Raw genomic sequence first — 12904 nt, forward strand, 5'->3', positions numbered from 1 at the left:
CTCCTCAAAAGCACAAATACCCCTCTCGCTATAATAAAATTGTGCCCCTCTCGAGATGGAGAATTGGCCATTAAAACAATAGTAAATCTCGCGGGAACTTCTCGAAATAGACAACTGCCCCTCGAAAGCACAATTTTATTAGTGCCCCGCTCGCAACATTATTGTGCCCCTCTCATGGAAAATTGGCCTTTAAAAATAATAGTACTCCTCCTCACGAGAATTATATGGTCACTGTGCTGGACATTAAAAGCAGCAGTGCCCCCCTCGCGAAAAACAAATGGTTTCTCTACATTACTAGTCAAGTTCATGGGCGGTCCGAGAGAGGTTACTGCCACCGGGATCAGAGAGTGTGAGGTGTGCCGAAGGTCTAAGGGCGGATTCAAAGGGGGGGGGGGGGGGGGGGGGGGGCAACGGGGCCATGCCTCCCATGATGTCACAAAAACACCCACTACATACACCACTATATATTTTCACCAAAAATGGTTTAAGAGCTCAGCAATTGCTTCAGATCACACCAGAGAGCATCTATAATCAAGTTTTTTCGGAGCGCTTAAGCAGGCCGCGAACCCCACACTGTGAATTTGTGGACTCACTCCCCCCTAACAAAAATGTGTTCTGGATCCGTCATCGTGAAAGCCGCAGGTTTTGCACTTTCACACCGAAGTGCCCCTTTTTGATATCCCCTCCCAAATTTGAAAAGCGTTCCGCCTCCCCTGGAACATTCCAAACGTACCTCGACTCATTAGCGTTCATTAACCTACATACAGCGTGAGAAGTGGACTGTTTATGCTCGGAATTCCACGGATCACAGTGCCAAAGTTCCACAGACTGAATTGGCTTGACCGCACTTTCCAGGAACGGCAGCAGTAGGGGACCGACTGTGTTAGAACGAACCCCAAATCCTGTTTCATTAGATACATTATTTCGATGCTGCATAAGGATGATACATAATACGTAATGTTATATATTCAAATTGTCAATACTTACATTGATATATTTACAATAGTGAACATTAACTAAATGGCAACATCTAGGTCCGGGGTGAAGCAACAGCGTTTGTTCCCCAGCTTATGGACAGACAGAAAAGTGACAGACATACATGAAAAGACAGAGCACAGACACCGGTGTAAGACAGTAATCAAGGCCGTTATTATCCCTATTACAATGCTTGAGTATGCAATTAACAAATGAGTTTTTAGGTTTCTAGCAAAAATAGAGAGAGTGGGTGATGATTTAAAAGAGTCATCCAGACTACTCCAATAATTTTATAGAGGCCACGTTGAACAACACTGTTTTTGGACAATGAAGTTCTACTATAATTAACATACAGATTTTCCTAGTAGTACTGCAGGTATTATGGGAATGAATATTTAATGTAAGTGTAAAACAGAGGTTAAAACAAGCAGGTAATGCACGATTCATATATTTATACAAACATTTTCCTAAGTTAAGATGATGCAGGTCTGTGCATTTTAACAATTTTGTTCACAAAAGACAGTTTTAAAAATTACTCGAACTGCTCGTTTCTGTAGAGTAAGCAGTTTGTTGCATTTAGGATTTGGACTACCCCAAGTCAGACTTGAGTAATTTAAATAGGGTAAAACAAATGAGTTGTACAAGGTTAGTAACGTGGTACTAGGTAGAAGATATGTTAGACGGTTCATTATAATTAATTTTTTGTTGATAATTTAGCTGTTATATTGTCTCTATGTTTCTTCCAAGATAAATTCTCATCAATATGCATTCCCAAAATTTAGTACCCTTAACCTGATCAAAATCAGTATCATTTAAAATTATAGGAGCAGACTGAGTGTACTTGTACTCAGTGGCTAGCACAACATATTATATAAATTTGATTTAATACCATTTATACATAATTGATCGGCCAAAAGCAAAGTAGTGATTTTCCGGAGCTCAAGATTAGGGTTCTGTACCGTTAAGTCTACATTTTTGTCAGTATATAATAAACTTATAGTTGTTTACGAACCATCATTAGGTAAAATAATTATGTTACCAACTTCTACTCGAAAATGCCAATTCATGTAAAAAAATTTGAAAGATCGCGTAGTCTATACAGCTGGATGGCTCTGTAAACATAAAAAATAAGACATCAAGAATGCTTTACACTACGTGGGTTAAAGTTGAATATTATTGTGCACACTTGCCTTTATTTGCGTCAATAAAATATTACTAAGTCAATGTTTTTTCATATGGATGTCAATCACCTGCAAATACTATGTTCCGACATTCACATCTAAGCGGTTTTCTAAAGGTCGGCTTCGTGTGCGGTTCGGCTCCAGGTGATTTTGGATCATTTGTTGAGGACTCCGAATTAATACAATTATACAGTCCATGGTTTGCTTTGGGAAAATCAAACTTATAAATACAAGATCAGAGTCTGGATTACATCTTGGTTTGGATTTTGAAATAATTCGAGAGCCAAGGCAAAAGCCACTGTTGTAGACGCAGCCGCGATTTCACAAAATTAAGAGGTTTTAATGAAATCAGTTGGGTCCATCTTTAGCAACTGCGAGTGCAATACACGATGCAAGTATGACAATAAGAGTCAACACCAGGAACAAAACCAACAAGGCCCGGTCCAACTTGCAAGCCACAGCCTTCCAAGTAACCCTGCTCTTGCTCGGGTCATGACTGAAGTACGTCATGGCGGAGACCAGACGGCGTGTGACGGTCCGCTCTGGGGGAGAGTGGAACAGCCACAGGACGTAGACGGAGACAAAGATGGAGGCACAACCGATGACAACCATGGAGAAAATGTAGATGGCTGCATGGAAAACAGGAATTTGACAAAAACAGGCTGTTATATGGATCAGGCACCCTTCATTCCTAGAGAGGGCTCTATTACAAGAGTATTTAGGTCTTCACATCATGCGTTTCTAAACTGACATTCGGGGGTTACATTCATTTAATATCACTGAAACCTGTTTGGCTTGTGTGCGTGTTGGGGGAGTGGTTTAGAACAATGATACGTCGACAATACTCGTTATTTGTTCATTTATTACTGGTTGGAAACATCTTAAGTTATCTACGTGTTGATATCTAAAATGTACGATGCCGACACAAACTTGTCGACAAAGAACGATGTAATGTCGGTGCCCACGGATGCAGGGTACGAGTGACCTATAGCAAAATGTGAAACGGACGGGCACAAATAAGTTTCCAACTTACTTAGGATGGGTGTTTCGTCACCAATCGGTGGCATGCTGCCCGATATGAGCTGCTGGAAGAGAACGAACGCCAGGAGATTGGTTATTCCTAGTGAGATCTTCTCCCCAGACTCAGGGGGAATACAGAACACCATCAGGGTGAGCATTGCAAGGAGAATGGATGGAATCAAGATGCTAAAGATGTAGACCAAGGACGCCCTCTGGAAGGTCAAACGGTAAATGATCTGCGGGAAGGGGTGCTCGCAGCACGCGTATTTCGTCTCCACCCGAGTCATCTCAACGCCAGTGAGATTCCAAACCCCATTCTTGCTGAAGATGTACTGCTTAGTGTCTTCGTCGTCAAAGTACGACAGGTTGAGGGCGGAGATGTCGTAGGACCAGGCCATGAGAGTCATGTTACAGTGCTGGACGTCGAATGGAAAGCGCTTGACGTAGACCTTGCAGGAGAATTGGAACATGGCGGACGCGTACCAGACCACGGTACCGTCTGATGAGACGATCAATTCCTTCTCATCAACGCTCGGAAACTCATAATGTACACTGAAAACAGGAAACGCCAGACAACAATCTTAGGTATATTAACCTCGTGAAAACAAGGCTTAATCAAGATTACAACAAGAACTTTGTATCAAACCCTGCGATTAATTTGACCGAGACCTATATAGTTATCCATCAACCAAACTTAAGTGGGGGGGGGGGGGGGGGGGGGGGGGACAAGAGGAGTGGTTTGGGGACCCCTTACAAAATTTGTCAATTTCTCCTATCAATTACATATTTGTTTATCGAATATGAAAATAATAATTATATGTGGAATATTTTATAATAGTCAATACTCTTCTTCAATTTCGGAAAATAAATTTCCATTTCTCTTCTCTACTAAATGTTTCTTTTAAAACCACAACCAGCCCTGAAATAAATCAGTCATTGCCAAAAAAACACCTATTGTTCGACCAAACACTAACAGTTTCTAGGCGCTACAGGTTGGGGAACTTACTTTTCCAGTAGCACGACTCGTGGTATCCAAATATCCGACTCCAACACGTACACAGTATCCTGACCGCCGAAGTCGTTGGGGTTCCAGACTAGAAAGTCATCTCGCCAGGACTTGAAATTCAAGGGAAAATTGAAATTGGTTAATCACTCTTGTAATTTCTGAAGAGATTCTTCGCTCAATGTTCTCGGGGCAAAAAATGGATAGAGATAATTCGTGTTTCTCTTCTACTAAACTATTTGGTGTTCTTCTGATTGGAAGTACTTGGTTATCTTTGCTATCTCATTTCAACAGCTAATTATTACAAGTCAAACAATGGTGCTGCTTACTATTCCATGACATTTTAGTCTGCACTGAATAATGTATATCAATGCACGTGTGTACATAAACATTAAGTCACCGGTATGGCGGTTTATATTGCTCTTTCATTATATTGTTTAAAAACGGGATAAGTCTCAGGGTAAAAGGACGACTCCAGCCTTTCTAGCCCCTCGCATCACTTGCTAGGAACCGGTACTCTACCTTATGTACACGTACCATTTTCTGCCAAGCGTTAACAGTCAGTTGTTGTCTCGGCTCATCCTGTTTCAGACAAATATCGAAAAAAAAATAACCATAAGATATTTCACTAACAACCACGCACAACAAACTAATTTCAAACTGTCTGGATAAGTAATAAGTATTGATGCATTGAAATTCCAATAAGACGAATCGTCAAGTTATTACCAGAAGAAAAGCAGGATATATTACTTAACGAGAACGCTGTATAAATAAGAGAATCTTTAACAACTTTTCTTTTATATATTTTCCCATTTCCCATTCTTTAGCGAATTAAATGACGTTTTGTTTCAAATTCAGTGTAAAGTCGAAAATTTTCACAAATTGGTTCACAGAAAAAAACTTAACCATAAAATATTAATAACCATAAAATATTTCACTAACAACCACGCACAACAAACTAATTTTAAACTGTCTGGATAAGTAACTAATAAGGAATTACATCCTGTTTTTCTTCTGGTAATAACTTGACGATTCGTCCTATTGGAATTTATTTATATGTTTTATATGTCTTTTATTTATATGTTTTATATGTATTATTAATGTTATATTATTGTAAGCCGGTCTTATCAGAGACATTTTAGTGGCTGTCGACTCGGTGTTTTTGTTTTAAATAAACCAGAATAATAATAAAGTAGCCGCCGCGGCTAAAAAATAAACATGACCAAAAAGACGCCGGATCCTGCCCGTTTCCAAAAATGTACGGAGTTTACCGAATACATTTTGTTAACACTCGGATTATGTTCGCAACAGCTCGGGGATTTCCGGGCGTAAAACTACTTTTTTTTAAATTCAATAACAAAACACCAGTCTTCCTTGCTATCAGTTTTGAAATTTCGAGTTCATAAATTCACTGCTCGTATTTTCAATATTGGGGTTTGCCTTTCACCGATATTTGTTTTTCATGCACTGTTATGTTACACTCAGTATTGTACCGAATAATTATTGTGATTAAAAAACTACTCGGATGGGACTCGAACCCATAGCTTCCTGCTTTGCAGACGTCTTAACACTCGGCCAACGAGCTTGCTGGGGTCAGCTGGCTGACTCCCATTTGAAAATTTAGTGCTAGGCTTATTACCCATTATCTTTATTAATATTGTAGACGTCGCATGTACCTCACACCTGTACACTTGTGCGAGGGCTGAGCCCTCATTTGTTAATTGGGTTCCAGACAGGGTCGGCGGTAATAAAAAACAAAATATTATATCTTAACCCGGAAGCCCAAAATAGGTTCGGTCGGAAATGAGAACCAAAGGAAAAAAAAGGGATGCCCAATGATTGACAATCGTATTGTCTGGAAATCAGAGAAAATTTGGACTTACGAAATCCACAATCTGCGAAATCAGAAGGCGCAAGGTGACATCCACTGGTTGTGAGGAGTTCCTTAGGGGCCTGATCACACGTGACCCGTAATTGTTCAGCAGACTGGCTACGATGTCTTTCTCGTAATTTCCAGACATTGGCTTTGCTGGGGGAGACAGAAAATAAAAGCACAGAAAAGTGCTGGGCGAGGGATGAATTTGCTTAATAGGAAATATCAGACCACGAGCCAAAATGAAATGCAATTATGTAGTGCTCATAAATAGTCTTGCTTGATTTTTGCTTGGGACATAGATTTGCTATTCACTGACAATTCGATGACAAAAAGTAACACATCGTTTCCAGTGTCGTGGCCGGAGATCGCTTGCACCTTGAGCAGCTGCGCGAGAAATTATTACATGTAATACGCTACTCATCGAAGAGCGTTAACAATTTGTGATAATGCCTGATTAAACCAAATACATTAACTCTGATAATAATGTGTGCTAAACGCACGTGTCCATCAATATTGATGCTGAAAGCGCTACATCATAAACCTGCTAATTGGGAAATTTAGCCATACCAAATACCATCCCAACTCCCCCGGGGAGTATACAGCTTGATGCTGCAATTTCGGATCAAAGCTACGAAGCAGAAAAAGAGTAAAAGAAAGATTGGAACATATTTTTTTGAAAATACGGAATGTATTGTGAGAATCGAACGTATTTCTAAATATAATGCGTTTTAAAACAGAACGTGTATTTTTACCACCCGAATGCATTTCCCAAAACCGAATTAAATGATTTAAATGCATTTCAAGACCGAATGAAATTTTACTAAACTCACATGTTTTTATGATTCGAATCCATTTCAAAACCGAATGAGATTTTACAAACCTAAATTTCATTCTGTTTTGAAATACATTTGAGTCGTAAAACACGTTAGGTTTGCAAAATTTCATTCGGTTTTCAATATCGATTTTCAAAAGTACATTCCGTTTTTCAAAAAAAAATATATATTCCGTTCTTTTTTACTCTACTTCTGCTTCGTAAATGCAGCTGCAATCAGCACAACAACCACATCTGGTTGGGGAGAAACAATGAGTGACAAAGTTCTTTTTCCAAGGGCACACAAACACCACAACGCCAGCCTGGACTCGAACCCACAACCTGCAGAATTCGGGCGATTCAGACAATGCAGTGCGCCACCAAGAGTTTGCCATGGAGAGTCCATTTTTCAACTTTACGGTCGACAAAACATGGCCCATTTGAATGAGTGTCAGTAGACAATTTGAGCTAATATGATATAGATTAGGGCATAGCATTCTGCCGCCTTACAAAAAAACACCATAGTGATAAGAAGAAAAGGAAAGGGCAAACAGATCCTCGAATCAAACGCTTACGAAACTACTGACCGGAAAAACTAACGATTTTAAATGTCCCGCGCTGCGAATTTGTCGACCATTTCCCACGATGCAATGGGAAAAATGACCTTTCCGTGGCAAACTCTTGGCGGCGCACTGCATTGTGAATCGCCCGAATTACCCGCTAACCAAGAATTCAACGCTCCAGACCACGAGGCCACGGCACTCCACATAGCATGGCACAGGAAAGAATTGACTGTATTTCGCGTAGGCGGCGCTCTAACCTTCTATATACATGTACTCGTTGAGGACATGTGAACAAAAGAGGTCCACAAGGTGCAGGAAATGTGAACGTTTTGTGAACTTGCACACGTCCACACCATGTTTCCCGTTCTGTCGAAAATAGGTTTTAGGGCATTTTTGCGTTAGGTATATCTGTCGCAAAATGAAGAGGAACATACAAGGAAATCATGATAACAAATTTGGGTTGAAGAGTGGTCACGGTGGGAGCGAAATGATATTTTTCTCTGTTTTTTCTTAACTACACGTTAACTAAGAAATGTCCACAGTAGGTATGGAAGGTAAGTCGGCATGGGCGTGGGTGTGTGTTGTCGACACTCTACCCCTACCCCATTAATCTTTTTGTCGGCTAAATCGTTGTTCCGCTGGAAAATATTGTGGCCTCCAGCAAATGGTTCGTAACGAATGGCAGCAATTATTGTCCATGAGTGTCCACAATCGTCTGCTTGGGTCTAGCGACGACAATGAACGTACGATAATATGATTCTGATCAGTTCCTATTGTCCCTCTTTTGTTTGTACTCCAATTTTTTGGAAGACTCCCATAGGTTTTGTACATGACCCACTCGTGGACGTATGCTGGGAATCGTGGACGATATTGTTCTCCGGCATTTTGCGTCCACACATTGAACGCCTGAACACGCCCATACATATTTGTTTATGGTGTAAATCGAGGATTTTAATATGGTTCCTCTTCCCTTTTTTGTTTTTTTGTTTTTTGCAACAGCTCTCATTGGTTTTGTCAAGGGACATTAATTGGTTACCATGGATACGGCCTTGTGGTTGAGAAAGAGTGGATTTAAGGAAGCGCGTTTCCATAGTTAGGTTTACTTTATTATTACTCAACCACTTTAATAAAAACTGGCCGTGAAAAAAATGGTACTTGAAAGTCAGATAATGGTGTTGAAGGGCGATTTAGAAAACAGTAACAATGCCTAATTGGACAACGGGGACAAGTATGGACGTTGCCTGAATATTGGGCTTCGTTTGGCCTGTGTGTAGTTATATATTTCTGATCTTCCGATTAATTCAGCACCAACACGGTTGACGTCGTGTAGTTTTATGTAGCTTTATATTCTGCATAATTTACTAGTGAAAGAGTTTCACCAACACTTTCTATTTTCCGAACTTCCCGTTTAAAGAAGAACAGTACCTCATTATTTAAAAAATGCAAATTCAGTTAAGATTGTGACGTGCGTGCTGAACACTATTAGTCTAGCTTTAAAATGAAAGTGATAGAACTTAAAAGTATTGTATCCGGTATTGGGTGTTTGCATAGTTTGTTTTTCTTTCTTTTTTTAAAGTATCTATAATGTCAATGCGGTATTATTCCATGTATTATTTTTAGAACTGTTTATTTTTTGGACTTGCAATTCGATGTTGTTTCAGCAGTGAGTGGAGATTGGTACTGTTCCGTAAAGCTTGGTTGGAGAAAGTTTGAATAAACTCAGGTGAAGAGGTTCACAAGGGAGAGAAAGTCGCCAGTGGAAAAATGCGAACTTAGAGATGGTTCTCCATGCTACTTTCACGTTTAACCTCGAAAAATAGATTTTTTTTTAATTGCAATGTTCTTATCAATATACAATGTGTTCACTTTTAAATGAGACATCAATTGAAAAAAAGTAACACCGACAGTTAGTGGTTGAATAATTTCTCCTCAAGGTTATTTGATACCGCGTTGAGGGTATGAAAGAAATGTAAAATGCTGGGTCATAGCTTCATATCTCTTTTCAAACTTCAACTTTGCAACTTGGCCGAGAGAATTCTTATAACTTTTGGAGCTTTGTGAAAGTGCATTAGAAATTTCATTCATTGCTAAGTAAACAAACCATGCCGATATTGAATTTCTTTGAAGGAAAACTTAACACCAAAAAAATAAAGCAAAAGAAAACGGGGAATATCAACAATATGAAAAATGGTGCAGCATTGAAATGGTTTATTTTAAGGATGTTATTCGTTCGGAAAATTGTGTATTTTTGGTTTTTACAGGGAGATAACTGGTTTTGCAACAAGCTTGCATGGATTAAAGAACGTACTGGTACTCAACGAACCAAGATTTTAGCATTTCCAACAAAAACATTGAGGTTTGCATGAATGTGCGGATTTGCATTAGCATAACCAAAAGGCATCAAAATACCCTTGAAAATGGCAAATCGATTTCCTTTGGAAAGGGTTTTTCACTGTTTTCGCGAAAAGTTTCAACTGCAGAGCTCAAACTTCAACAGGTTGGGTTTTGAACCTTCTTCTTTTGGGTTATTATTGGAAACGACCAAAATAAATGACAGGCAAATCATCCTGTATGCCTTTAAATAAGCCTTCGTAGGCCGATGCAGTGGAGGTGCGTTTATCAATTTCACCTTGACAACAAAAGGCGTCGAACTGATGAACATAGGAGGCATGGCTATAAGATTATTATGTTGGGCTGGGTATAATGCATAAAACGAACCTTGTCAGCACATTTTGATTGACGTATGTTTTATTGAATTTCATAATGAGCTTAGCATTCTATTCTCATTGATTTCGACCTCGGCCTTTTAATGTAATATAATTGTATTAATTTTTTTAAATGTTTTTATAGCTTTTCAAGGCTTTTATTGAATATTTTAAAGGGTTCATGAAGTGGATTTTTCTTTGGAGCATATTTCGCGCAACTTTCTACTCCACTTATATTGAATATGATTGTTCTCAGCTTATTAAACAGTTTGCATAAATTTAATATGATGAACTTGTCGAACTTTTAAACAGTTTTTAAACTGATAAATTGGCAGTATTAAAAGTCAACCAATCAGATGACCAGGATTTTTTTCAGGCGTTATATCAAACAAATAATGAATGTTTCACGTTCGTGCTATGGAAAGAATAATTTCATTCGGTGACAGATGAAATGTTCCATTCCACTCGGCACAGTATCCCCCTCAAAGCCATCCGATATTATATAACTATTTTCAACTAATTAAAAGTCAATCCTAACTTGATTGTTGGAAACAGGTCTTCACTTCTGAATTAAGTGGCTCGTTTTAGGTTTTTATAATGTCATTTTTTGCTTCTTACTTCTTATTTAGTGATTCCCATTTACACAAGCTTTATGGGACTTTGCTGAAATATTGACCTGCTTCAAAATCCTTTCGATAGCTATATATGATTAATAGTGCATATCAGTGAGTTACGCTTTGCCAAGCCCTTTCGTTTCCTTGTTCACAGTTTTTCCACCAACGTTTCCCTCACTCTATTGTTGTTTGCAAAGATAATATTTTTGTCCTCCACACACCACTCAACGACAATACGACAAACTCACCTATTATTCCACATGCCAGTTGAATGGTTGCCAGGTTCAAGAGGAGACGTTTAATTCCCGTACGAGCCATGTTCATGATGAAGTGCAGGAAATCACTAATCTAATTAATTGAGCGGTGTTTCAAACAGTAGCTGTCCCGCAAGATAAATAACGCAGACGTGAACACTGAAAGAGGTCTCCGCACCAGGGTGACCGTAAGGTCATGGCCAAATTCTGCTAAATGCACTTAAAAAATCAGTCAGATTGATCAAAAATCTGCCAAATTCACCAGAATTACTTGAAATACACTATAAACACTTAAAATCACATGCAGATTTGTAGTGTTGCCTAAATTAAGGTGCAAATTACATTATAAACCATCTATAGTCCCATAAACATGTTATGAAATAATTGCATACATTTTAGGCTAAACACGGTTGTTTCACGACCAAGTCTGGTTCCAGTGACTTGACCTCAGCACCTAGACCAGCCAACCTATCCCATTATGCAAGGGTTTGTTTGAAAGGATTTAAGCTTTTTTAAACAAATGTACCATTTTGTTTTCAAATTTGCTGTGTTTTTCTGTCAAATAACCATTTTTGCTGAATTCTGCCAGAAATCTGCCCAAAAAATCGATTCTGTCAAATTTTCTGTCAAACTCGTTTTTTAACAAAAAAAATCTGTCAATGTTAGCCTAAAATCGGCTAAAACGGTCACCCTGCTCCGCACACAGTGCTTGCAGGTTGCACGATGTTGTGGGCTTGCCGTAGAGGGCGGTATACAAGCTTGACTATTTGCTGAATTAGTCGTCCGCCAAGGTGGTTATGTTTTCACAAGATAACTCAAAAAGTTATGGACGGATTGCATGACGATTTTTTTAGGGGTGGCCCTTGGTACAAGTACAAATCGATTAGATTTTGGAAGTGATCCCGGATCTGAGTCTGGATCCAGAATTTTTTGAAAGGATTCTTCACCATATATGCGAGTATTTCTTTTAGGTGTTTACTGACAATATGGCGGGGAATCGTTTAGCCTTGACGGAGGTTTGCGATCTCTGAGTGCTTTCTAGTTCTCGAGTGTTTCTCCGCGTTGTTTTTAATTTTTTCTAATAATGGACTGTCAACTGCACACAGGCCTGAAAGCACCGAGGCATCGGAAACCCCACCCGGCTGGTGACATTCGTAGAAACAGGTGTAAAATATGTCTCTCGTTTAAAATTGGTTCTAATTGATTTTGACACCTCGTTAATCACAAGTGCATCTAGAAATTACCCGGGGGGGGGGGGGGGTCCTCCTTTTAGACGTCTGACCTGGACACCCGCCTTCACTAAATTGAAAAGCTGGGAAGTGGACTGGACACCATCTTCATATAGGGGGCGCTGTTCAAATCGGACTATCATGGACAGTTCCCCCGATCCGCCAGTGTCGTGTTTCGCATCGCCTCAGCTGAGTGAATTTACATGTACATTAAAGGAAGGAACTAGCTAAATTGAAGACCGCTAATTAAACCTTAAATTTAATGGAAAGGCCTAACACAATTTCAAAAAACTGTGTACAAGTGTGCGTAATTACCTTATCCTTTAGTGTGACAAGTTTTTTTCCAGTGAAGTATAATGGAAGATCAGAGACCTTAATTAAACAGGGAGAACCAGTGATGTTTAGACATTTTAATATCCAAGACAAGGTTTGTTCAGAATTAAGCACAAGATTAAAGGGAATAACCCCTCCCTCTCCCAAAATAAAGAATATTAAAAATTTGTGTTGAGGTAGTTCACATAATGAGGGTACCCATTTATCAAAATACAGTATGTAGACGAATGCGAAACGCGCAGTAAAGAAGCCTCAAATTTTCTACATGGAACATTTTACGATTTGTATTATAAAATTTTCCTCCTAATAGAGAGTTTTATGGCTCTTGCACTTTAGGGTT

General features: G+C 39.2%; 1 protein-coding gene across 1 annotated transcript; it reads right to left on the reverse strand.

The window, feature by feature from the left end:
• Nucleotides 1-2203: 2203 nt before the first annotated feature.
• On the reverse strand, nt 2204-8313 carry LOC119743300 (neuronal acetylcholine receptor subunit alpha-7-like). Its single transcript, XM_038219703.1, has 7 exons — nt 8268-8313; nt 6630-6683; nt 6063-6208; nt 4717-4761; nt 4183-4292; nt 3190-3728; nt 2204-2785 (listed from the first exon to the last, which is right to left on the reverse strand). The coding sequence occupies exons 1-7, from the start codon at nt 8311-8313 to the stop codon at nt 2505-2507; spliced, it is 1221 nt and encodes a 406-aa protein (XP_038075631.1). The 3' UTR covers nt 2204-2504.
• Nucleotides 8314-12904: the final 4591 nt, after the last annotated feature.

This window comes from Patiria miniata, unplaced genomic scaffold (assembly GCF_015706575.1).
Source record: "Patiria miniata isolate m_02_andy unplaced genomic scaffold, ASM1570657v1 HiC_scaffold_6, whole genome shotgun sequence".
Classification (NCBI taxonomy): domain Eukaryota; kingdom Metazoa; phylum Echinodermata; class Asteroidea; order Valvatida; family Asterinidae; genus Patiria; species Patiria miniata.

Excerpts from the sequence above, each read along its gene's own strand:
- LOC119743300 (XM_038219703.1), bottom strand. The coding sequence starts at position 8,313 with ATGCCGGAGAACAATATCGTCCACGATTCCCAGCATACGTCCACGA. Across the intron at positions 6,684-8,267 it reads TTCCCAGCATACGTCCACGA|CTTTGATCCGAAATTGCAGC; the intron begins GTGGGTCATGTA and ends TCTGCTTCGTAG. Across the intron at positions 3,729-4,182 it reads CGAGTCGTGCTACTGGAAAA|TGTACATTATGAGTTTCCGA; the intron begins GTAAGTTCCCCA and ends TCCTGTTTTCAG.